The 27,543-nt window shown below is 37.9% G+C and overlaps 3 protein-coding genes across 3 annotated transcripts; all 3 read left to right on the forward strand.

Annotated features, from left to right (window-relative positions):
- Positions 1–1,879: 1,879 nt before the first annotated feature.
- Positions 1,880–12,464, forward strand: tmc6a (transmembrane channel-like 6a). Its single transcript, XM_084743925.1, has 19 exons — positions 1,880–1,992; positions 2,458–2,585; positions 3,243–3,368; positions 3,473–3,607; positions 4,208–4,316; positions 4,395–4,821; positions 5,562–5,716; positions 5,804–5,948; positions 7,170–7,313; positions 7,911–8,107; positions 8,440–8,530; positions 8,672–8,769; positions 8,867–8,962; positions 9,054–9,129; positions 9,231–9,364; positions 10,578–10,754; positions 10,944–11,022; positions 11,894–11,967; positions 12,091–12,464. The coding sequence occupies exons 1-18, from the start codon at positions 1,937–1,939 to the stop codon at positions 11,960–11,962; spliced, it is 2,442 nt and encodes an 813-aa protein (XP_084600051.1). The 5' UTR covers positions 1,880–1,936; the 3' UTR covers positions 11,963–11,967; positions 12,091–12,464.
- A 1,224-nt stretch (positions 12,465–13,688) lies between these two features.
- Positions 13,689–16,857, forward strand: LOC146309479 (heterogeneous nuclear ribonucleoproteins A2/B1). Its single transcript, XM_084744387.1, has 5 exons — positions 13,689–13,836; positions 13,930–14,021; positions 14,799–14,894; positions 14,999–15,136; positions 16,610–16,857. The coding sequence occupies exons 2-5, from the start codon at positions 13,935–13,937 to the stop codon at positions 16,733–16,735; spliced, it is 447 nt and encodes a 148-aa protein (XP_084600513.1). The 5' UTR covers positions 13,689–13,836; positions 13,930–13,934; the 3' UTR covers positions 16,736–16,857.
- Positions 16,858–17,943: 1,086 nt separating this feature from the next.
- Positions 17,944–22,502, forward strand: cenpx (centromere protein X). Its single transcript, XM_084745187.1, has 5 exons — positions 17,944–17,994; positions 19,064–19,115; positions 19,198–19,251; positions 19,329–19,417; positions 21,291–22,502. Exons 1-5 carry the CDS (start codon positions 17,959–17,961, stop codon positions 21,303–21,305), a joined length of 246 nt encoding a protein of 81 aa, XP_084601313.1. The 5' UTR covers positions 17,944–17,958; the 3' UTR covers positions 21,306–22,502.
- Positions 22,503–27,543: the final 5,041 nt, after the last annotated feature.

Consider the following 27,543-nt stretch of genomic DNA (forward strand, 5'->3'; position numbering starts at 1 on the left):
TGGTAGTATTATGTATTACTAAAATATTTTTATTCTATTTCAAGAAAATAAATAGTAGGAGCTTGCGTACCACCAGTGGTACATGTACCACAGTTGTACCACATCTCTCTACATTGCAGGGTGAGACCAAAGCAATTTACAATGAAACAAATTGTGTAGCGATTAAGAAACCCCCCGCCCCATCAGCATTATGAGTCAGGCGCAATAACTTGTTGCAACCGTCCCCACCCTATATGCCACAACAGAACACGACGTGGCAACTAGACATACTGATCTTGACAAAAGGTCAGGCAAATAGGACAAAAAACAGTTAATAAAGAAAATTAAAGTTTAAACAAGTGCAGCCACAGATGTGGAATGTGAAATGTGTGTATTGCCTTTGTGGGGAGAGGATCCAACTGAGCAGTATTATAGTCATCAGTGTAGCATGGTTTTGATTGGTGAATAAAACTTGTGGCAACCATCCCCAATCTACCCTGTCAGATGAATAAATCTAAAAAGAAATATTAAAGGTCTGGTGTGTAAGATTTAAGGGATCTATTGGAAGAGTATTACAGAAATAAAATATATTATTCACATGTTTTTAACGATGTATAAACACCTAAAAGTAACTGTTGTGTTTTTGTAACCTTAGAATGAGATGTTTTATCTACATAGACCATAGATCCTCTTCTACAGAGTCCACTATGTTGCACCTCTGGGCTACAGTAGCCCAGACTGGACAAATTAAAAACACCAACTCTAGATGGGGCATTTTTTTTTGAGTGTTTGGCGAGTTCAGTGACCACCATAGTTTCTCATACACGCTTGGTTGCAGTCTGCTATTTCACCACTAGATGTCACTAAATCCTACACACCGGTCTTTTAAATTGCTGTATTGAGTACTAGGGCCACATTAAGGGAAGAAAATAAAGTTAAAATTTATATTATATATAAATATAAATATATATATATATATATTCAGTAATAGCCCTAATATTCGTCTGCACAGTAGTGACTTTTAGTTACCTGTGAAAAATGACAGTGCATGAGGCCACGGGGCAGAAAACATTCACAACAGATGGTGTTTATTGCAGTACTGTTTATTAAAGGAGGCACTAAGTTCATATTGTCTGATAATAAATCATACTGAGTTCAGTTTAGTTGGGTTGATTTGAGTTTACTTTATTGCAAACATTATTGGGAAAGCACAAGTGCAACAGGATAGACAGGACAACGTTCAACACAACTGACTAATAATAAAAGCATCGTATACAGGAAAACATATCAAAATAGTGTGTAGGTTTACTGTTAACATGAGGTCTATGCTCTCCTGAATACACTAACTGATGCCTCAAAATAATAATAAAAATCAGCATAAACACAAAGCACATCGAGTTATAGTCTTTTTTTAAATATATGTATGACAGTGACACACTGACATGACAATATATGTCGTGTTTTTACGATGCAGTGTAACTGCTGTCAGGTCTTCAATGACACCAGTTTGACAAGTTAAATATAATGTTGCAGTTCCCAACAATGACCACTAGAGCGCATTAAGCACTCATGATTCTATATGCTCACAGGTCAAACAGTTTGCTCCAACCACATCAAGACAGACACTATATCACACTAAGTTATCATGTAGTTTTTGTTGTTGTTTTCTTGAAAAATATATAATTATTATCACATATATTTATGAATTTGCCACTGGGCTTCCCATACAAGGCATGCCAGAGATCCTTCACTGATTGCACTTCATCAGATCTCTTTGTACCAACTGCAAATGAGGCTCAGCTGTGCTCAGAGAGACAGCAGGAGAGAGAAACGGAGAGGAAGTGTCTATCATGTGTTTTGACTGTTATAAGAATAGACTGTCAGCGATAACCCACTGCTTTGTAATCCACTATGTGCCAATACTGTTTGTTTGCAGTAACAGAGATAATTAAGGACCATGGCCTGCAGTGTGAGTTTCAATGTCGACATTTGTGAAACGGATTCTGACTATGAGTAAGTTTTAATTTAAAAGATTTAATTTGAAAGTCGCTTTTGTTGTTGTTTACTTGTATATGACATTTACCCTACATCTTTCTGCTCGAGAGGGCTAATGTATGTTGCTTTAATTTTGTTTTTTGAAGCACTAAGGTAAATTGTGTTCATAAAGTCAATTGTAGTTTCATTCATCCATTCTGTTTACAGTCCACATAAGTGCAGGCTCCTACCGAGTGTTTGGAGAGAACATTTTAAGCTCTTTCATAGCCGTAGCCTCCAGCAATTGAAGTATAACTGCATCGTGAATTTACAGGATTTAAAATATTCAAGTTTCATCAGGAAAAAAATCTGTAAAATCAAAAGTCTCTAAATTGCAATTCACCATGGAAAAATAATACATTTAAGAAATTTCTAATATACATGCTGCTGCACTGACGGTGCTCTGGCTGGTTGTTATTTCTTCTGATGGCTGCTTTCCTTCAGGAACCTTGGGGAAGATGAACCGCATCAGGAATCCTTCAAGCTTGCTGGAGAGCCAGCAGCCAGCACCCAGAGATACCCAGAGATACAGATGGATGTTTTTAAGGAATGCACAGGTACAAATACAGAATGTCTGCCAACTGCAGTTTCAATTTTACAAATCCCAATTCCAAAAAGTTGGGACATTGTGTAAAATCTAATAATAAAAACATAATGCAATGATTTGCAAATACTTTTCTACCTATATTCAATGGAATACAGTATAAATGCAAGGTATTTGTTCTAACTCATTAATGTATAATATTTATTGATATAAACATACACTCAATCTGAATCTGATCCCTGTAACAGGTTTCAAAAATGTTGTTTGGAAGCTGAGGACACTGAATATGGAAGTTTTGAAAGTTAAATAATTTCCTATTCTTTCATAATATACAATTTCAGTAACTCAACAGTCCATGGTCTCCATTGTAATATTTTGCGCTCCATTTATTTGCAACACATTTTCAATGGGAGAGGTCTGGGCCCAGAAAAAGTCAGCTGCATCCCTGGATGTTGTTTATATACAGCTTTCACTTTGCATGGTAGAGTCTTAACTTGCATTTGCGGATGCAGTGACAAACTTTGTTCTCTGACAATGTAGCATCCTTGATACAATCATGTGAAAAAGAAAAAGTTTTGCGAATCATTGCATTCTATTTTAATTTCTATTTTATACAGCGTTCCAACTTTTTGGAACTGGAGTTTGGAATATTAAACTAGCTTAAGTAACATTTGCTTCTGATTAGACAGCGTAATTGATGAACACATGGGAGACAAGGCATTTGACAGGGAGCAGAAGAACTCCCTGCAGAGGTCTCACTGGTCGGCTGCCACCCTTAAGGTCCTCTCCTCAATGCCCAGTCGCACTGCTGGTGAGACAAAACCTTCCTCTGCTGTGCAAATGTTAATTGACGGTGTTCATTTATACATGTGAACTATTACATTGAATGTTTAAAGTTATTTCTTGTCCACACAGGGACAAAAAGCGATGCGGTGACTTCCTGGCGTGCCAGACGCTCATCTCAGTTACACCGACACCAGGCTTCCTCTCATAATCCTCCTCACCCCAGCAGACCAATCCAAGATGACATGGAGGAGATCAGTACTGAAGGTGGAAGGAAATTGCTAAGCCAATAATTGCCCCAAACATTCTACATTAGCGATTTTAACTTGAACAGAATTATGATGTTGTGTCTTTGTAGAGTAACATTAATCAGTGAAGCCCCAGCCTGCAGCCCATATGCTCCATGTAGCTAAAGGAAGCAGTCCAGTGTAAAACGCCTTGTGCATAGTCTGCTGTTACAGTGACAGTAAATAAATTCTAGCCAGCCAGTTATTTTGGGGAAACAGAACCAGGTTTGAAGTCATGAAAATCTTGGAAGACATACTGTTGCCATACTGTTGCTAGCTAACTATTGAATCTTAGTCTTAACTCTGCACCGCTAAAACTTGAAGATTGACAGGTGAATGTCATGATATGAGTGGTTGAAATTATTAGGTTCTAACTCAAGCAAGCATGTGTCTGTTTTCTTTTACAGGAAGTAAAAATGAACTTGAATATAAAAAATGGGCATATATCGCTCAATAGCTGCACAGTATGGCTGGGGATGTGATCTAAAAGTGTCAAAAAGTAACTTTTCATTTTATCTCGACTTCAAGACAACTGCACTTGATCAGGTACAGCAGATAATTTCACTTTTTTGATTTACAGAAAACAAGAAGGAGCAGTTGTTGTCCAGCCTCCAAGGTCTCTCAGTGAGTGAGGGCATGCGCAAGCTGCGAGCCATGCCGCTCAGCCTGGCAGATAAGATGGAAATCAGGTACTGGAAACCTTCAGTGGCCTGCAAAATAAAGCACCTAGACATATGGTAACAAGTCCTTCACCTGTCTTTCGTTAGGCGGCTTGCTTTCAGAGATGTAGCTGAAAGTTCGCTCATCAACAGAAATATCCCGTGCTGCAGTCGACTGAGCGTTTACATTTCGAGGGTGAGTCCAAACACTGTGCTGCATGTCAAAGCTTTTTCGTTTGTGCCTATCAGGCATACGTTCGTGTTTTTCTCCCTTCAGACTTGGCGTCACTGCACGTTCAGCTGCCTCCCCATCATCAGTTCCCTCCAGTTGTGGCATTCATCCATGAAGAGACTGAGTGGAAGTTACGGGACAGGGGTGCTCTCCTACTTCCTGTTTCTCCGGACTCTCCTGCTCTTAAACCTTGTCCTCTTCGTCATCACCGGCCTGTTCCTGGTGTTCCCTCAAGCAGTCTACCCTCCTCCTCACGGCTCTCGTCTCGACACTTTCACTGGCCTTGAGCTCCTCACAGGCACAGTAAGATGATCGTACAATACATTACACCCAGACAAGTGCAGACAGAGGTGGGAAAAGTCCATACATTTCTACTCAAGTAGAAGTACAGATACTTGTGTAAAAAGAAAAAAGAAGAACAGATTTAACTTCTTTACTCAAGTAAAGAAATAAAAAAGTAAAGGCTGTGAAATGTACTCAAAGTATGAATGTAAAAAGTCACCCTCCGAAGCTAATTGAACCTCGCCTTTTGTCCACAGTCATCTTTGACTCATGTCTTTTTTGTCTGGTTAAGTCCTTAACATCTTTTTCCATCTTCTTTTTGTCCTGTCACATCTTTTTTGTCTTTTTGCATTTTTTTTGTCCTGTATGTCTTTTTGCCATGTTACTTTTTTGTCTTATGTCTTTTGCCATTGGTGTCTTGTTTCGCCCTTTTCCCTCTTGTATCATCTTTTTCATCTATTTTTTTTATGTCTTGTTATGTCTGTTTTTGTCTTCTGTTTTTTTCATCGTGTGACATTGTTTTTACATTGTTTTTGTCTTATGTCTTTTTTGTCAAATGTTTTTACATCGTTCTTGTCTCATTATGTCTGTCATGCATGATATACACTGATGAAATCGTCAAAGACATCGTCTTTTCTGTGTGGTATTGTCTCATCCATTTATCCATTCAAATTGTTAAAACTAAAGTAACAAGCATGTTGGACTATAGACATGATATTTTTCTCTCTTAAACCAGATATTATATCTGTTCTCTCTGGCAGGGTTACCTCTCTCAGAGTGTGATGTTTTACGGCTACTACACTAACACGATGACTGATCTGTCAGGTATGCTAATAATGTCATACAGCATACCTGCAGCCTATATCTTTACCATCGCCATCGCCGCCTTCATCATCTGCATCGTCCTGGTGTGCAGGTTGGACAATAAGTGAATTACTCTTGCATTTATTTTCTTTTAATGCATTTGTTGTGTGTATTTTATGGCTATGTTCTTCTCCTGCAGCATTTCCACATCTTTGGGGAGGAGCTTTCGTGTCCTCAAGTCTAATGGGAACCTGGCGGTAAAGGTTTTCTGCTCCTGGGACTTTAAAGTCAGCAAGAACACATCCGTCAGACTTCAGTCTGAGAAAATCAGCACTCAGCTCAAAGTATGCAATCATTTGAATATTCAGTTACACCCACAGTGTAAACTCATTTTCTATGTAGATACAGCCAAGACGATAACTGAAAAGTGATGAATGAAAGCATCGCTGTGAACCATGCAAAACTAGACCAAACGGATTTAAAGAAGAAGCTTTGATGATCCTCCATAGACATTTGCTTCAGTCACTGTCACACCATCTTCACACTTAGTTCTTGCAACACTTGTTTACACACAGGAAGCTTTTAAGAAAGCAAATTCACACCCATGTGACCTATTTATTGTCTTGTGCTACTTCTGCAAATGAGCTGTTTAGTCTTTCATTAACTTCAAATTCTGTATATATATTTTCTTTTTTAACCAGGATTTTGAAAATTAAAAAAAGTTTCACGTGAATAGTTGCAGTCAAGATTATATACAGTATTTATATACATGTAGAATTTAGGTTCTAGAAAAAACAAAATACACTTGATCAGCGTTTCACTTGATGTTGCCCAGTAATAATCCAGAATCTCAAGACACTGGTGTCTAAAAAAAAATATTGACAGGACAGAAGTAGAGTAGAAAATGGCAAAATCAGCTGGTGCAGTGAGGTTGGGGCATCAAGGCACGGTGGCCATGCCCAAACTGTGATGCCCAGATGTCAATCAGATTGCCATAATAACAGACAAAGGTGTTCCAGTAACATATGTGATTTATTTATCATGCGATATTGCATTTTTCAACTGCAAATTATATCCCCAAAGGAAAACATCTGTTTTATTTAGTCCAAGTGTCTTCTCACTTGAATCATTTTGATGATAGCAAAGTGTGATTGTCGAGAGACTGATCTCACACTTACATGAAAACCTTCCACTCCCACTGACTGTGACTTCTGCTGCCCTCACCAGAATGAAACAAAGCACCATCTAGTCAACTGAAAAAGCAATGGATTTAAATAGTAATAATTTATACAATAAAAGATCAATACTTGCTGTCTGTGTAGTGATAAAATATTACCATGCAAAATTTTATGATACCGTCCTGTATCGATTTTTTTTTTTTACCCTCAACATGCACATAAAGAGGGACATTTTCCTGTTTTATGGATTTTAAAATATCTGTTCTAAAAAGAATCAGTGGCTGCTGTTGCAGTTGACAGACTTGTGACACACACAGGAAGACACACCATGAAGATCACTCAAATGTCGGCCGACTAAGACATTGCAAACTGTTGCCTTTCCAACAGGAGCTGCTGTCTGAGATGATCGGTGGAGATGACGAAAAGAGCTTCATGCAGCGACTCTGTCGCCTCATGGTGCATCTGATAACATGGGCAATATGTCTGGCCAGCATCACTCTGGGCGCCATGGGAGTCTACTACCTGTCAGAGGTTAGAGGAAACAACTGCAACAGCTGTTCTGCAGCTGGACATGAGCCATTTCACACACATTTGAGCAGCCATAGGGGCCTGACTACCACAAAAATAACTGACAAAAAAACACCTTCCCACCACTTCTCTTTTTTCTTTCCTGTCAGATGTTTTACACTCTGCACATTTTTTTTACCCTCTGCTGTTGCTTTACAAAACTACAATGCCCAAAAATCACCCAAAATTATCTTCACGATACTGGAAGAAGAGTTAAGCAGAAATCGTTCCACCCCACATGACAGGCAAATATCTACTCATAACAATACTGGTGGAAACTAGTAACAGGTGCCAGGTGTATTTCACTGACATGAACAAAAGCATGTTTCTCATGATTTTTGCAAATGAAATAGGCAAGTCAAACCACCAGACTCACCAAAGAGTCTTGTGCTGGATTGATGTGGAGAGCAAGATTTTCCACAATAAACACTTAGAAATAGAAAGAAAAGCAAAGAGTTTTTGATGTTCCAATTATTGCAATGCAACACAACCATCAATTAGGTAAAACTGCTTTGAAAAAGATCTTTTAAACTCTCTCCGTGTTTTTCCCTTGGTCATGAGGTGTTGGTCTGCAGTCCTCACTGTGATTCGTCCGTTCTTTCACAAGCTGCCATTAATCCAAGTGGAGAAACTGAGCTGCTGCTCATGGCTGCAGTTGTGTCGGGCATTAACCTTCTGCTCCCTGGCCTCTTCAACCTGTGTGCTTGGATGGAGAATCATGACTCACCCTGTGTGCGAGTCTATGTCTCCATCTTCAGGTGAGAACAAGAACTGTGAAACCACGTAACAGTAAACACTCATTCATTCAGGTGGACACAAGATGTCTCCTGCTTCACAGAGAAGTTCATTCTCAGTGGATGTAATACTGGAGGCTTCAGGTTTCAACATCACACTTGTGTGAGTTGCAAATTAAACAACACCTCGCTTCCAAACTTGTGATGATAAGAGCCCTCTAGTGTCAAACTCTGCAATAACAGAAGGATTCTTGTGGCAATTCTGAATAATAGTCAATTGTCCCTTTTTCCTTTTGAAATATTACTGTTGAACTATTATGGATGACAGATGAACAATCTGATCTTTGTTTTCTCAGGAACCTGTTGCTGAAGGTCAGTATTGTTGGAGTGCTGTGTTTCCACTGGCTGGGGAGAATTGCTGTGGAACCAGAAAGTCGTGGTTTACAGGTTACAAACATCCTCACTTAACTTCTCAAAATTATAGTTGTTGGACAACACTGAACTGTGTAAAACGTCATCCCTGTGATCTGATTTGAAATATGAAACAACTAGAATCCACGTCTTGATCTATGTGTCTGTTGTCCACAGTGTTGGGAGACCTTTGTGGGGCAAGAACTGTATCGCTTGCTTCTGATGGACTTTGTCTTCACGGTGCTTTACACTTTTTTGGGAGAGTTCCTGTGGAGGCAAGTTCGTGCTTCATCCACAAATCATATAACTTTGACTCTGATGTTAACTCTTTATAAAACCATTCACTGACTGCTGAGCGTCTTCTCTCTTTAGGCTCTTTTCCAAGAGAGTGCTGAAAAGGAACAGGAAGCCGGTGTTTGACATTGCTCGCAATGTGCTGGAGCTCATATATGGACAAACTCTTACTTGGTGATTGCACAACATTACAGCACATCCTTGAAACCCACTACATATTTAAAAAAAAAAAAGAATTAATATTAATGGTGGTGGTTCTTTGCAGGATTGGGGTTCTGTTTGCTCCTCTGCTTCCTGCAGTCCAGATCATAAAGCTGTTTGTGCTATTTTACATGAAGAAGGTTGGTATAGCCGGTGTCGTTGTTGTTGTTGTTGTTGTGTGTGTGTGTTTACTCTGACTTACATAACAAACTTAACATTCTTCCTCTGGTTTCTGCTTCAGTACAGTCTACTTCTCAACTGTCAGGCCTCCAGAAAGCCCTGGAGGGCCAGTCAGATGACGACCCTGTTCATCTCTCTTTTGTGCTTCCCTTCATTTCTTGGAGCTGCCGTGTCTGTCACTTATACAATTTGGACGTGAGTGCAAGAAATGTCCCCTCTCTTAATGACAGTGATGCTCGAAAACAATTTCAAAGTCAAAAGGCACACGTAAATTCCACAGCCTCAAAGACACACAGCTTTCTAAAAACAGGTTTCCAGCACAGTGACAGTCCCTCATTGTGTTCCAAGCGTATTCACCATACTCTACTTGAGCCTGTTAGATTTAAAATAAATCAGTGACTTTTAGGTTAGAGTCACATTTTAGCTTTAATCTGAGTGTGTAGGGATTGTAGCCCCGTTATAGCCCACCTCCACTGTTCAAAAACTGGAAAAAGGATTACAAGTTCTGCACTTTAAAACAGATATTACTAATAAAGTATAAGCCTGGGTATGTACATCTTTATTGCTTATTGTCATAAATCCCATGGAAAGACCAAAACCAAGTATGGTCTGCATAACCAGAGCTTGATACAGAACATCTTTTTCCTTTGTGCCATAGAGCACCATTGTTGTCTCAAACAATGGAGTTGCAAGTGGGTGCTGCAGGTTAAGTCAATCATTCAAGTTTTTCACAATAAATGCAGAACTTATTCCTGTAAGAATTTTTTGCTGAACACTACAGCTTCAAGCTGTTAAAGGAAACTTACATATTACTTTTTTACAAGTGAAACTTCATATTTTTTTACCCATTTTTAAAGGAACAGTTTGACATTTTGTGTATATATATGGTGCTCCATAAATTAATTCCCTGATAATTTAATTTCACCCTTGGACCATCTTTTTGGAATAGGAGTTACAGTTGATCTAAAGGGAACAATATTGTAATCAAAATACATTTTGTAGGCAGATTCTAACTTTGGACAGAGCACGGTTAGCTGCTCCCCCCGTACCCGCAGGTACTAAGCTAAGCTAACCACTTGTTCAGGATTGCTGATTTGCCAAACAAACATGAGAATAGTAGCAATCTTCTCATCAAACTTTTAGTAAGGAAGCTGGTAAGCATATTGTATACAATTCCTTTACAGATTTATGTCTTCAGTAGATATGAATGGACTTTGGGCCACAGACAGTATAGGGGAGCTGGAAAGTATTGTGAGATGTACAAACACATTTTGTTCTTTTAATTGTTGAGTCTTTTCTTTATTATCTTTAAATCCAGTGTTCTTGAGTTTGAAGGCCAAATAGTGAAAAATTCAAATTCTTCCAGACTGCACTGCATGTTCAAAATCCATCTGTCTGTCCTTCACAGGATTAAACCCTCGACAGGGTGCGGCCCTTTCAGGAATCTCACCACAATGTCTCAGTCAGAGCAACTGTGGGCCCGGGGGCAGAACAGCGACCACCCGATCCTGTCTTGGCTCAGCCGGGCCTACGCCTCTATGGTGGAGAACCCACTATTCTTATTCCTCGCCAGTGGAGTCTTTCTGTGAGTGGTGACATGATCGCAAAACAGTACATGTCCAGTTTGTACAACTACATTTGCTATGTAGTTCATTTTGTGTTGGAGATGCTGTTAAGAACGTGTCTGCCGCCTTGAAAGATTTTGAGCTGCTGTATGTGAAAACCATTTATGCTCTTTAAATTGGAATTGATTTCTTATTCTTTTTCTTTTCAGAATGGTGATATACTTTCACACTCAAGTTGTTGATGGCCAGAGAAGAATCATCACTCAGTTAGAAAAGCAAATTGAAAATGTATGCATATTCAATCATTTTCTGAAACAAGGCTAAACGGTCGTCCACACCAAGAACGATAACTATATCAATAACAATAAGGATGTGAATGTCCACATTGATGAATGGTGATGTTCTGTAGACAAGACAAACTTTAATCGTGTTTTTGTACAAGTCAACATAAATCTGATGGTATCCTGAAGCTTGTCAGAGGACGTCCGTAAGGACCAAACAAACTTAAGACTCACTTATCAGTGCCGAAAACTGTTTTACAGTGTATGATATTTGCAATCAATGATTTTAATTAGCTGACAATATTGCCATCATTCAAATCACTCTAAAATTGATCCCAACAATATTGTTCACCACTGCTTTTGGTGTTATAGTTGTGGTGTGGATTCTGCCATCTATTTGAGCAAAAAAGTTTTTAAAAACAATACACTTACTGTTATTTTTCTTTGTGTGAATGGCCTTTTAAATTAATACAGCCATGCTAATGGCTCTGTGAGGGTGTACTGAGGCACAGCGTTGCTTTGAGTTAAATGCTAACATCAGCATGCTAACAATTAACACAATCAATACAACCAATTAGATGATGAGATATTTCACTGGATGTGTGAAAACTTTGGCCTGCTGGTGGCGCTTGAGTAAAGGTCACAAAGGATTGATCCTCCGAGCACCATGAATGTTTGAACCAAATTTAATGGAAATCCATCAATTAGTCATCGAGATATTTTAGTCTGGACCAAAGTGGTGTTCAGACAAACCAACAAGCCATCATTGTCATTCACAGAGCCATACACTGAGCATGGCCCACAGACCAATTACATATATTGTACAGTACTGATATTGATATTAATGTAAATTGTGTATTTTTTTCTCTTGTATACAGGAGGGCAAAGACAAAAAGTTCCTCATCACCAAATTGCAAGACCTTCATGAACAGAGTATGTCGTCATAGATGAGGTGGGTGTTTTCAGTACTGTATATCTCGCTTCTGATTGTAAAAGCTTCTTTGTTTGCTCATTTATAACCTGCAGAGATATTTCTGGGTCTTCCAAATACAATATTTTCCTCTTTCCCCTCCAGTCTTTGGCTAAACAACAGTCACAGCATACTGCAGTAGTGACGAGATATCATCTCATCAGTGACACACAACTTTGCACTGATACGACGTCATCTATGCCAAGATCAGGAATGTCACCTGCAGACTACAATGAGAGCAAAACCAAAACCAAAACCAGGAACAGTAAAGTATATTATTTGCAAATCTGTTTGTGGAGCAGATGAGGACAAACTAAATCTAGCTGTTGGCAATATAATGGGACTATGAATATTTATTTATACAAGCAGCTCATATTGTATGTCAGGATATGTATTTTTATATTTGTAGTTACGTTTAAGTTTATGAATAATGATCTTGAATGTGTCCAAAAAGAAAAAAATAAACTTGTTTGATCATATCTGCTCTGTTGATGGAATGAGGAACCGTTTTGATTTGCTGCTGGGAAATCTGACAAAGATCCAATTATCTGGAAAGACTTTTATCCTTCATCTGAACCTCCTTTGCTATGAAACTAATCCTCCATGTTATTCATCCAAACACAACGGCGACCCTGATTCCAAAAAAGTTAGGGCACTTTATCAAACATAAACAAAAACTGAATCAGAATTTGTTCGAATCATTAAAAACGATACTACTTGGAAGACCCTAGTCTGCAGTTAAGACTCTGCCATGCAAAGCAAAACCATACAGTATGTAAGTACAATAAGTTTGAAAGCATGGTATCATGGGTAATTTACACATCTGTGAAGGCTTCTTTAGTGCTGAAAGGTACATACAGATTTTGGGGAAACATATGTTGCCATCCAGATGACGTCTTTTTCAAGGACATCCCTAATTATTTCCATAAGAGTTCGGGTACGAGGCTGGCCCGCCTGCAGTCCCGACCTGTCTGTTGAGCAACTGAAGTCATGTATTAAGCAAGAATGGGGACGTATTGCAGGCATGAAATTCAGAATTGGTGTATTTTTTACAAAAAGCAAAAAAGTTCAACAATTTCAATAATAAATATCTTGTCTGTGTCCTGTATTTAATTGAATATCAGCTGAAAATAATTTGCTTTCTTTTTTTTATTTACATTTACACAAGATCCCAACATTTATGGAACTGATCTTGTAACAATCACCACTTTTGTATTGTATTTGTATCGTATTTACAGTATTTTATTCAGATTTTGCACTTGTTTTGTGATGTTTCCTGCTCAAAATGGGCTGGTGAATGTAAATCTAAATGTGGGGCATCAATGTAACTGATTTACTAAAAGTTCATCCATAATAATAAGCAATAACACACAGAGAGACAGACATGCTAAACATTTGTGTAACCTGCTCCTTGCAGCTGTGACCCAGGTTTCCCTGAAGTGCACTTTGCAAGCAAAAATACTGAAAACAAGCTTTTAGCGTCACACCAGAGCTATTCAGTTGATCTGTCTTAAAAGATATCTAAAATCCAAAATGTACTTTGATGGCTTGTGATTATAACATTTCAGTCATTCCACCATGAACTGTCACAGCAGCTCCATTACCAAGTGCTCAATAATTTCAACAATTCCTTATTGGCATATTTTGGCTTATAACCCCTGGTGACTGAACAAGTTGGGTAACTCTCTGGCCAGACACACACCAACCTGTCCAGCTAAACTTCTCAAGAAAAATAACAGTAGGAGGAGATTGACTTGTTGTGAAAGACACTACATGAAGCCACTCCACAGCAGGTTGCTCTGCACTTTGTAGTTGGTCTACTTGGAACAAACATCTCGGCTCTAACTTCTGGTAAGCAACAGCTTTCTCAATTTCATGCCTCATTTGCAAATTGTAAGTTATCATTTTCCTAATTTTACACATAATTTTGACTTTTCTCTCCAGGCAACATGGAAGTGAAGACAGCACCTACAAAAAGAGTGTACATCAGTCTTCCAAAGAAACACATGGCTGCTTTAGCTGAACATTATGAGCTGGTAAACAGTTTCTCCAGAGGAACATTTATTTTCTCTGTTTGACCAAAGCTAAACTGTGAATTTAAACTGTTAAAAAGATGGGAGCAAGAAAGCTGCCTTAAGATTTTAAGTTGACTGAATTAGAAAAGACAAGGCGAGGTAATTTTGTACAAATAGACTTTTTTAGTCAAATAAACGAGAAAATGTGTTCAAGAAGCTTAAGATAATTGACAATTCAATTGACTGACTGACAAACAACTTTGATTTCCTTTTACAATTTCAAAGTTTGAAACCACAAACTATGAAAAAGAAGGGCCTTAGGAAAGTTTTAACAAAAATGCATGCTGAGAAGTTTCTCTAGAAACTTAATTTAATGAGTTGATTGAACTGTGTACAGCAGTGTTCTCCAACCCTGGTCCTCAGGGCCCACTGTCCTGCATGTTTTAGATGTTTCCCTGCTCCAACACACCTGATTCATATGATCAGTTCGTCATCAAGCCTCTGCAGAAGCCTGACAACAACCTGATCATTTGAATCAGGTGTGTTGGAGCAGAGAAACATCTAAATCATGCAGGACTGAGGACCAGGGTTGGGGAACACTGGTGTTCAGTCATTATTTCAAGTCAAAAACCCAAAGATAGAAGAACTAATGTTTAAATTCTTAAGTTTTCTGAAAATAACTACTAAAAAAATCAAGTTCAATTAAATTGCATGAATAAAATGTAAAGATAATAACAAGAGATTTTTTTTACAGTGCACAACACATAATGAAGCTCATACTTTTCTATCGTTTAACAGGATCATGGACTGGTGATAAGAGAGCTGAATCCTTATTTAAATGAAGGATATCTTCGAGCTTACTTTAGAGAGTGGGGCACCGTCACAGCATGTAAGGTAAAGAATGCCAGCAACCCCTTTATCAGTGCATGCTTATATTTATTTTCATATTTTATCTCCTAATTAAACTATTTCTCTTGATCTGTTGAAATGGACCCCAGATTAAGAAGAGCCAAGTCTCTGATAAGGCTATTGCCTTTGTGAGGTTTTCTACAGAGGACGAAGCAGACAGAGCAGAATGGGCTAGTCCTCACTACATTGGAGGCGATGTAGAAGTGAAACGAATTGTTAGTCCAAAGGTGAGCCCACGTCTTTGCTTCTCTCCTTTTGTTGGAACAGGTTTGATTTGATTTGACTTATTTCTTCACACACATGCGTTCTTGAGAGTTGGGACAAAATGTATTTTTTAGGTGTTTTTGATTTTTACTCTTCAATTATGTGGGGAAAATATATTTCGAAAGATATAACTCTTGGCAATTAAATCTTTGTTACTGTACAGCCTCCTAGCAATTTGAGGACTTGAAGCTGAGGACTTGAATTTTGTCAACTCCATCAGACACACAAAAAGTCATAGTATTATAATATAAAACATGTAGAAAATGTTTAATGGTTTTTGTTGCATTAAATACAAGTATTTATATGGCCAGCTGATGGAGCTGATGGAGCTGATGGAGCTGATGTCGCGTACATGGGCGTGTCCACATTGTTTTGACTAGTGGCCCAACTCACTGAGTTATGTCCCCCTCTGCCTATATAGGTGTCAACTCCGTAAGGTGAAAATCTGTTGACATCTTATGGATTTTTTTTATTTTTTTTATTTCATGGCATAGTCATAGTAAGTAGCCATTTTATGTTTTAAAGTAACTAAGAGTCCTCTTAATACTAATCAAAATACATTTTTAAATCATAATTATTATTTGTATTGATCTAAAAGAGTAACAGTATTGACTTGTTATGGTTGAGACACATAACTACAACACATTGATAGCAATAAGCATTATAATTTAATGAATTTGTTTGCTTGAGCAGTATTTTCACCTTTTTTTAAACCAGGAAGTGAGACAGGGGGTCCTTGAGGTATAGCTAACCCTCTTTATGTCTGATAAAATCATGTTTTTTGTAAAAATCTGGCAGAATTTACACAGCCTTAAAGGGCCAACATTTTCATTAAAATATATATTTTCAAACAAAGGTGATTATAATGGCACACTTTTTACACCAATGTTTTCGGTAGGCTTGAGTTAGTTTGAAGGATTTTCTAACACACTTGTTAAATTGTTTGAAGTCGTAAATTCTTGTCTGGGTCTTGGGTGTTTTATGGCACAGGGCAGGTTTGGAACATTTTATAAATTACATATACATTTTATAGGACATGATTTGTCCCAATGCTGGGGAATTGGTTATATCCACAAAATACAACTTAATATATACATAAACAGATAAAATGTGATGGAGGTGCAAAAAAACACTGAAGAGGGGCTTGATCAGGGCTCTCTCCACTGCAAACCTAAATCCATTATAAATGAGATCAAATTTAAAAGAAAAGGAAAAGTAAGACAAAAAAAATAAATAAAGGATGCGATTGCACACACTATCAGACATTTATGTAAGTACACAAAGTAACTGAATAGAATACATTTTGATAAACACTGATGAAGCCTGTCTTCATAACATAAAAATAACTGAACTATCTTGAAGAGAAATGATGACTGGCAGTATTTAAATTTGCTATCTGCATTTTCATCAGCTGACTACAAAAATTTGTCTTACAGGTGGAGGGGGACACAGATGCAGAGGAGGTCACCCCAGTCGCTGCTAAGCCTCGACCACGGCGTTCAATGGGTTTGGGCTACATACTGGAAGATGCCCAGTGGTTGGATGATGAGTTGGAGGAATAAAAAAATACTGTACAAGTTTTTGTTTAAGTTTAAAATCATAAAATTGAGTGCACATTATGTTTTGTGAACTAATGTGGGTCAATTATGAATTACTATTGAATTGCAGTTAAAAACATTTAAAACAAGGATATAAATACATACTCTAGTGTTTTGTTATGTTGACAACCCACAAAGCTCTTAATTGTCCTCATTAGAACACATAGGCTACACCGATTTGTTTATCTGTTTATACAGCTTTAATGTTTCTGTGATACATTATTTTAATGTACTGGCTTTATGGTGTATTTGGGTGGATAATAAAGTTTTATTCTATTCTGTAGAAATAGTTTAATTGTAGGTAGACATTGCTGCTTTTATACACATCTTTTTTTTTCCACCATGTAAATTGCAACCACAAATTCATTATATGTTTATACATACTTATCAATAAAGCTAATTCTGATTAATGTTTGTCAAGGTCACTGGGGTGTGATAGGACCACATTAGACATTCTCTCTTCTGTTGGTAAATGTAACATGATTTTATAATTTAGGCCACACAACACTCTGCAAAGCACAGTGAAAAATAAGTTGTGTAAGGTGTTTTTGCTCTTTCCTTCCTCGTCTCTTGCATTTGTCAAACAAATATTAGCTATACAGGGCTATGAAAAATATTAAGATATACTATGTACGTAAACTACGAAATAAGGTACTCAAAAATGTAATCAATTCTTAAATATAGATTTATTAAAGTAAAACTTTTATAATTGCCTAAAATTATTTAAATCACCCCCCAAAAAATGTAATCTGTTATTTTAATTTTCAAATAAGATGTAAGGCTAAATGTTTGCTGTTAAATTGTTTTAGCCTTTTTTTTAAAAAAAAAACATGAACAATATAGGTTAATATTAATTAGAAGTAAGGCATGATTTGATTTTCTACTGGTCCATTCATTTTATCTATCTAGAATTGTATGAATTATGTAAAAAAGTATAAACAATTTGATTTTTAAAAAGTTACATCTTTTTTAAAAAAAGAAAAAAAATACCACCATAAAGCATGAAGTTCTGCACATCGATTTTGGAATATACGAATTGTAAAAGTTTGTTTGTTTAAACCACAGAAATCACTAAAATAATTAATATTTATATTTGTCCACCGTTTACGGAGGGCGGTGTGAATGACGTCAGAGACCATTGGCCAATCCCGTGCAGAGCGCCAAGTTTCTCTCACAGCGTCTCAAACATGGCGGAGACAAACACAGAAGTTGGGTTCAAAAAGGTAGGAGCGATAATATCACTACGTTGATTATGATTGTTCATACGTACTGGGGTTACCTTGTGACTGAATTAAAACGAGGTTTGCTTCTTCTTTTCCGCTGAATTACATTTTTTTTTTCACCTACGTTAAATATTAATGCCGTCAGAGCATAACGTTAAATTGTTCCTGGTGTGTCTTGTCAGGCGATTAAACTTTACACCTAGCTCAAATATTAGTCAGTGGATTAGCGATGAATGTACGCCGATTGAAAGAGCGATTCATAGTGATTCAAAAACATGTCACTTTTCTGGGAAAACATCAGGTACTTTCGCCCAAACATTAGAGCTCAGTAAATTGACATTTTTCCAAAGGTAGTTTGGTACTAAGAAGGCACGTAGGAGAACGCATCAGCTGGTTGTAATTTAAAATGATTTGAGACTATTACAATTGAGAAATCTATTAGAAAGATATTAAACATGTATTAAATGTCAACACAGAATACTCATAACAGTCACACACACATCAAAAGAGTGTGTTTCACTCTTAGTGCATATTTATAATTAAATGCGGTTTCTGGTGATACCAGAGCAGTGAAATAATAAACTTTAACCAATATTTAAAAACACAAATAAAGCAGAATATGTTTATATATTAAACCTGAATAAAAAATATAAATAAATACAAATATACATAAAATGCTGCCTATAAAGCTAGCAAATAAATATCGTCTGTATTAAGATCTGCTTAAAATAAGTTTTCATATCAGTGCATATTGGACAGCATATATTTTAATACTGATATAAACTGATATATCTGTGATAGGCCAAAATCAGGCAAATAATATTGTTTGACCTCTATGGTTAGGCTCTAATAAATAGAGGCCAATATAAAATATTAAACAAGCCTAATGAAAATCAAGTGATTATTAAATCGATTCATAAAATAAATGCAGGCTATAATGAAGCCCTGAATCATGATATTTTAAATGAATTAATCTGTAATCTTTTCATAGGCTCTGTGACAGAGCCCTATTGGGGAACCACTGCCACTAGAATACAGTTACAATGTTCTTTATTGTCCTCATTTACAGGAGACAGTGAGCAAACTCTTGTCATGTTCCTTCAAGGAGGACAAAACCAGACGTGAGTTAAATAAATATATGATATAGTGACCTCCCCCAGAACTGTCTTGTTTGTTTATTCAACAGCTCTCTCTCTGTTACAGTAAGTGGTGATGCTGCCCTGCTCATGGCAGAGATGCTCAAAGTATTTGTCCAAGGTAAGGACCTCAGTGGGGTGCAGAGTATACGGATTGCTTGGTGTTAAAACTCTTAATCTGTTGTCTTATTTTTCCAGAGGCTGCGGTGAGGTCACAGAAACAAGCTGAATCTGAGGACTGCGACCAAGTAGACATCGAGCACTTTGAAAAGATCCTACCTCAGCTGGTGCGTAACTCAACAAATTTGGGGTTTTAATTACTTATTTAAAGGGAGACTTTGGATTATTTGATGTTGGGTTGTATGAGGTACTTATCAATTGTCAGTGTATTACCTATAGTAGATGCTGGTCAGCACGCCTCCAGTTTGGAGAAGCAGAGAGGGGTGCCAGCACAGAATTTAAGCAATGTATTGCTGTGGACAGGACCAACAACAAAAGCTATTTTAGCCACTTAAAAAACAGGTCCATCTAAAAAGACTCCCCATATTAAGGGGGAAACAATTCGCCTCAACCATAGACTGTATATTAAATAGGATTTCAAACGATATAATATACTGTCTATAGCTCCAACTCTTGTACATGCAATTTCTTTATAGTTCTCCTTTAAATTAAATCCATTTTCCTGAAATCCCATGCTGGACAGGCCCAATCTCCTCCTTCTATTTTTTTGTGACATTAAATAATAATTAAAAGTATTTTATAGAGTTGAAACAGGATTAAAACATTTAAGAACTGAGGCAAATACAATCAGACACTTAATATAAAAATAAAAATGAATAAAATACCCAAAAATGAAGATAAGAGCAACAGTGATAACAATAAAACAGACGTGACATGTTGGAAATAAAACAGAGTGGTGGCAGCATTAATAAAAGTCTGGTTTAAGATGAATTTTGAGAAGAGATTTAAAAGATGTCACTGATTCTGCAAGCCTCAGATCCTGAGGCAGGGAGTTTCAGAGCTGAGGGACTGTCAAAACTCGGTCACCTTTAATCTTGAGCCGGGACTTGAATCCTGCCTGAGGCCCAGAGGCGCTCTGGCTCATCAAGGAGCAGAAATTCAGCAGTATAACTGGGAACTAAACCAGGTTCAGGTTCAGGTTACTTTATTTATATCTGGAGGTAGATTTGGTTTGCAGTCAGAGAGAGATGGGGCATCCATCTTGATTCATTTACAAACAACAAAAACAAAGACAAACATGATAAAAGTATTCAAAGGCTCCAAGGATTTAATAAAATTGAGAAACAACAATAAAAACACTTGAATAAATAACCCCAAGAATAAATAAGATTGAATTTCTCTTTGAGTATTTGTTAAACACAAAGAAGCTGTGTTTTGTAGATAGATAGATGGACTTTATTGATCCCAAATTGGAAAATTCTTGTGTTGCAGCAGCAGTTATCCAGACATTGCATGGGAACGGTAAATGTACATATCAACTTTGGAAGAGAGAAATATGTATCAAGAGAAAACCACAAATAGCAAATGAATTAAAATAGCTCAACAAGAGAAATATTAATTAAACGAATATTAAGACATAAGACACTTTATTTGTCTTGTAGTCATGCAACAAAATTATATTTGAATGGTCTCAGAGATCAGCAGCAATAGAAAACAAGATACAAGATGAGCGATTAGACAATCATTTAAAAAAAAGATGAACAAAATAGATAGACAAGATGAATGAGAAGAGGTAGCATCCTCTGTTTACAGCATGTATTGGAAATCAGGAACTCAGATGAGGCAGTAACCAAAGGTATTGCACAACAGTTAAATAGTAAAGATATATGTATGAATGTAAAGAATACACTGTAAATGTAATAAAATAAAATATAAACACAGGATAACACACTGTATACATTAGACAAGTGTGCAAAGTAAACAAATTACCAGCTATAGGTGTGAAAGGTGTGATCAACATTTTTCCTCCTTTTCTGACATGTTATGAATCAAACAACTAATTGATTAATTGAGAATAATGAATAATGAATAATGAAAATAGTCATTGGTTGCAGCCCTATTGTTGAGATGCTCATTAAAGTAGAAAAAGTGTAATTTTCACTATTAATCTCACAGCCTTTTATTTCTTTCCCACTGCAGCTGCTGGACTTCTAACACCGTGATGCCACAAGATGGAGCCAGAGTGCTGCCTGCACGCCGCTCCTTCTTCAACCCCCGCCACCTCAGTTCCTGCTCTCACAAGTTTAGTTTTACTGATGTTTATGTTTTCTGTATAAGTGCAATTTTCATTATCACTTAAATCTGAGATTACATTTAGAGTCTCGTTCTGTATTTATTGGAGTTGTTTGATTTTAAGTGGAAAGCAGCAGTGCCGTCCGCACGCCTCCTCGCCGCCACCAATAAGGCCCACCTGTGCTCCTCTGTGCAACAACAGGTGCTTCCAGCATGCTCCATGGCGCCCTTCATCAAAGCCTCCTGGAGCAGTTGGAAGCAATTAGAGTAATAAGGGGAGCAGCCAGTCCCTTAGATGATGACAAGTGCCAGGAAAAAAGGAGTACCCCCTCCGGCCACTTTGAAGTTCCCTTTTGCTGTCCTGCGATGTTTAGTTAGAGGTGGGGGGAAGGGCAAAGGGGACCTCTGGCACAGGGGGAAAGTTGAATGGGAGTGTGCGTGCACGAATGTGTGCATGTGTTAGCCAAACACGGCCAGAGACCACACGCATAGATATTCTGTTTGAAAGGAAACATAACAAAACACATTGGAACATGGTCCAAGAAGAGCAGGGTGTAATTCTGAAGGTAAATAAACAAAAGAGGCGAGTAGTAGAGGTGCTTTCTCTCCTTTCATCACAGCAGAGGGGGGAAGTTGGGCCTGAGAGGGAGAGGGTAATGTGGGGTTTTCTAACCCAAGTGCCTCTGATGGTTTTCCACCAGCGGTGTATTTGACCAACGTGTCTTCACTGTGAGTCAGCATAGCTGCACAACACCTCACAGTATTTATTTGTGTGGCCCTCGGGTGACTCACTGCGCTTACAAATGCTGCTCACATACAGCTGGAAGCAACTTAAAGTCGGGAGTCTGGGCTCAGATAGGTGCTCAAGGACACAGCACCTGGAATTTGACCCAGCACCTTTTTAGTAGAGCCAAGACTGGATTTGTGTTTCCCAGGAGTAACGTCCACAGCAGGCAGGCCCTCAAAAGGAGAAGGTGTGTTTGGTTGAGTTCGGTTTAATGATGCCATGAGAACCATTAGCACTAAAAATACCTTTTTGTGAAGAAAATATTTGTTTGGTTAATAATTCCAGTCAGGTCAAAGCTTTTATCATCATATGCACATTAAAACAAGTTTTACCTTCCACTGTGAGTGCTGTTACACAGTCAAACATAAAAAGTGAAGAAAAATAATATAAAAATTTGAAAATACAAAGCTAAAAATACAGGGGACTTCATAAAAATATCAGGAGAGATAAAAATAAATGAACAAAGTAATCAAGGAAAAAAAAAATTGTATACATTGTTTAAAAATCCAAAAACAGTAAATGTAGCAGCAATATGAGTGTAAATGTAAAAGCAGTGTAAACGTAGAAGGGCTGCAAGTAATGATAGTAATTATTTGCATTATCTATTAATTAATTGTTTAGTCTATAAAATGTAAAAATGTAGAAAATGTTCAGTGACGACTTCAAGTTGCTTTTTTTGTCCAACCATCTGTCCAAACCCCAAAGACTCTTCTTTTACTGTCATAAATGACAAAGAAAGGAAAGTTGTTACATTTAAGAAGCTGGAAACCGTTTTTCCTTAAAAAATGAGTGGAATGATTAATTGATTATTAAGACAAAAACTAATGTTCTCTTGCTCAACTAATTTTTGGAGCTTCACCGTTCATTCAGTTGAAGTGCTGCAGGCAGACTCAGACTTTTTATTACCAGATTGGTAAATTCAGCAGCAAGTTACCAAGGCTTTGCATGGGAATCATAAACATGCATATCAATATTAGAAGAGAGAAGTATACATCAGCAGAAAAATAAACATCACAAATAACAAGTAATTAAAAAAGCTGAATAAAGAATGAGAAAAGCCCCTGACATACTCATTAATATTAAGATATCTATAACCCAGACTCTTCATTTACTGTCATAAGTGACAAAGAAAAGCAAATCCTTTATTTACCAGTTTACCAAAATGTATTGTCAAAATAGTTGGCAGCTTCTTTTCTTTCTTTCGACTAACTGATTTATCGATTCATCGTTACAACTCTACTGTTCACTCAGTTGAAATGCTGCAGGCAGACTCAGCTTTTAGAACCAAATATGAGACCAAATGATCTTTCTAAAACAGAATGTACCATGGTAAGAAACACATTTGTGCAAGGTGAAGTTTTGGATATAGCAGTTGTAGTATAAAGCCTTTGTGGAGCCTGTATTAGAGATGAAGTGGATCTTCTCCAACTGTCAATCCTTGCAGATGAAATAAAAACAATTATTCTGTTGGATCTCTCACAGATTGTTTTTTTTTTCCCTTTTCCACAGTATGAGCTGCTGGAAGGTCTCCGTATTGGCAGAGTAGAGCACTACTGTACAACTTTTCTCCTTATGCATCTTAGTGGAACAAATTACATCTGAAGGCAGTATTATTAAACATACGAAAGCAGTTAGGACAAGAATGGGGAGGGGCGTTGAAGAGAGTAATGAGTTAAAGCTTTTCTTGATCATACATTAAAGGCAGGGAGTGTCGACAGCCAGTCCAGACGCTTTGGAGAAGCTCCGGAGTGAGAGGCTTTTCCCAGGAGACAGAGACTGATCTGTCTCCAGCCTTTCTGGCTGGTCTTTGGACAGCGCTGCACATGGGATAAGGTCCTCATCATAGCTTGAAGATATCTGCCTGATTCTAGCCACTGATATCAATAGCAACTGATAGTGACTGGCAGGATGATTCTCAGGGTTTTATTTGAACTTTAAGTAAAAATGGGCAAATAATCCTAATTTTTATCAGTGTGACTGTGTTGTGTCAGGGCATGTTTGCATCTCACTTTCATGATCAGATAAAACTGACTGTCCTCATATCTGGGAATAACTGTCTACTGTAGGCTTAGTCTACATTTTTTACAGAGTTGGTGAAATAACAAACATTCAGTACTCAAGTAGAAGTAGAGATACTTATGTAAAAAGAAAGACTGGTAAAAATAGAAGTTAAAAAAAAGTATAAAAGTAAAGAGTCGCCTTCTGAAGGACATTTTTACTGATTTTTTTTTCCATAGTCAAACCTCACTGTTTCATCATGTTATGTCATTTTTCCTCTTGTTGTGTTATTTTCCGTCTTGTTACATCTCATATGTTGTCTGTGTCTTGTATGTCTTGTTCAGTCTTTTTGTACTATGTCTTTTACGTCTTGTTACATCTTTTTTTGTCTTGTTAGATCTTCTATGTCATTTTTGTCTTGTATGTCTTTTACATTGTTTTGGTCTTATTACATCTTTTTCCACTGGTTGCATCATTTTCACGTTACGTCTTTTATGTCATTTTTGTCTCATTGTGTCTGTCGTGTGTGATATGAACTGATGGATACACCAAGGTCTCATCTTTTCTATGTGTTATTGTCCTATCCATTTAGGTTGGATAAAAATAATAAATTATTCCCTTCAAATGCATTAAAACTATAGTAACAAGTCTGTTTTAAAAATGTAAGGAGCAAAAGTAAAATGTTGTCAGAAAAATAATATACTCAAGCAAAGTACAGATACCTGAAAACTCTACTCAAGAACAGTAACAAAGTATTTGTACTTAGTTTCTTCCCACTTCTTCTTTTTTTTAATGGAAATATAAATAAGTCTTTAAGTCTGCATGGGTTCCTGTGAGAGTATGTGAGGATTATGTCAGATTTCACTCCTTAATTCCCCACTCACTTCTCTACGGTTGTTTTTTTTTTTTTTTTTGTTAGAATGACACAGATTCTCCCATTTCTCCAACTTTCTGTCATCTCAAAGCTTTATCCTTTCTTCTCGGGCCCAAACTAGAGGCTTGACAAGTGATCATAATACACCCATTTCCCTGACTGCTGGCCTTTCTGAGATGGCTGTAACAACGTCGTCCAAGCAGGCAAAGTCTGAAGTCTATGAGCTACATCAAAGTTTATAGGCTTATAGGGCACATAAAACATTCACTTTTATCATGAATGTGGACATAAAAACATTTACTGTACCATATATATCATTTTCATTAGTAATGCTGCAAGTCTTTGCTCTTTTTATCTGACAGACCTTGTACTTTATTGAACCTGGGTAAAACATTTGGTTGATAGTAGGAAGTCTGGGGAAGACAAACAGCTTCTACCATCTTGCAAACACTTTTATTTTATTTTTTATTTCTTGTAATGAACCTTTTATTGAACACTTAAGCACAGAAATAAGACAGACATGGATCAATTTACTTAATTGGAGAACTATCAAAATTAAATACCACCCATTTATAAAATAGGGAAATAAAGCAAAACTTATAAAAGACAAAAAACATACCACCACATTGAGTTTCTCAGTGCATAAACACGACAGATTCAAGGAAGCTCAGGCAGGCTGCAGGAACATTGCAAGAGTGCATCATGAGCACAACATTGTAATTAGACAATAACAAGCGACAGCAAGTCCTAAACTGTAAGTTGATCAGCTGTTGTCAGTTGTCTGTCAATGTTCAGCCTGTTATCCTAAAAACAAAAGCCCACTGCTTTAAAAAATACACACTGGAGTTTGAGTTGTGTGTTGAGTGTGTGTTGTTCTTACTAAACATATTCTAGGTATAACCCTTTATGTTGATAGAACTCTCTGAAAGGGTTCCAAGAGGAACCTCTACAAAAAGGTTCCACAAAGGAACACAAGGGACCACAAAGAGTTCTCCTATGGCGACAAGACAAAAAACCCTTTATTGTCAAGTCAGCATCTTCATTTCTAAGAGTGTAGGGAGTGCTTGGTGCCACTATCAAATAAATGCAAAACATGGCTGTTGAAGCACTTTTATAACATTTGCAAAGACAGTAGATGACAGGAAATCCACAATAAAGCTAAAGGTGTCATCTGCCATCATTTCAATTACACATTTGTCAGTACTTATGCAATAAATATGTGATGGCATGCATCTGTTTTTGGATGTTTGTGTGCATGTATGTGCTCGCATGCATGTTGTTCTTGATCTGGGGCTGTGACGCATTAGTGCTCAGGAGACAAGAGGCCCTTGTGGCCCCCTCATGGGCACGGAGCTGTCTAACCATAGAGGAATGCTGCAGGGGACACAGAGCGAGTGCATTCCTCTTAGTTGCTCCACACGCAACTCCCGCACACATGAAAGTTACAAACATTTACAGCGCTGTCAAAAAAAACAAACAAAACACGGTTGCAGGCGGTTTTGTGCGCATGCGTTTTTACAGAAAGCTCGCTTGTGTGTGTACATGTGTGGAGAGAATGCAAATACAGAGGCAGCATCTCTGTTGACGGTATATACTGCTGTGACATGTGGGTTTTCTGGAGGCCCCGGGCCTCTCTGAGGGGCCTGGGGTCCTCAGGCTAAGCTTTGTTAAGGAGCCACGGGGCCCACGCCGGGGATGATTAGAACATACCTGGCAGTTTGAGCCACTTGGGCGCTCTGCTGGGATCACTCCTAACTGGTTGTGGCGCTTGGCTGTTAGTCTGAGGATGAAGATGGTCTGCTGCTGTGTTCTGTGTATCGGCCGGGGCTTTGGTAGCCACAGGGGGCGGAAAGGATTCTTCCGGAACCAGTGAGGTGGATGATAAGGTCAAAGACCTTGGCATGCGGCTGAAGAGGGAAAAAGGAGCAAGAGAGATGTACAATTAGGCCCGCAGCTGGGTTATTTCTGGAGCCCTGTACTACTACCTTAACTACATTACCCTCCTCTTCCACCCCAAGTCCCCTCTCCTCTGTCTGTCTCCACCTCCCTCCTCAGTGTGGTGGCCTACATGGTCAGGGCATAGGCAATAACAACAGAGTAATCCCCTTACATAACACTGCACAAACTCAACGAAACAAGACCCTTCAATTAATTTTGTGAGCGTCTAAAAATAAAGAAGCAGTTCGGTCGAGGTGACGTCAAAAGGGGTGTGTGTGGGCGGAGGTGGACTCGTACCCCGAACGAGCTGACTGGAGCGGAGGTCAGCAGAGCACTCTATTTTTAGGTCGCATCAAAGGCGGTGATATAAAAATAGTCCAGCACCGACCCTCACACGATCCGTCAGTCACGCTTAGAGAAGCTGTGAACCTGAAGGTCACGGACTCAGAATGATGAAAGGGCTGATGTTTGATGATATTTAAAAAGGAGCAATTAATGACCAAAATCTCTTTAGCTGGTGGCAGGCGGCTCAGTGTGAGTTTGGCCTTTGTTAGACTTGTTAA

This window comes from Lutjanus erythropterus, chromosome 19, assembly GCF_056507025.1.
Source record: "Lutjanus erythropterus isolate fLutEry1 chromosome 19, fLutEry1.hap2, whole genome shotgun sequence".
NCBI lineage: Eukaryota > Metazoa > Chordata > Actinopteri > Lutjaniformes > Lutjanidae > Lutjanus > Lutjanus erythropterus.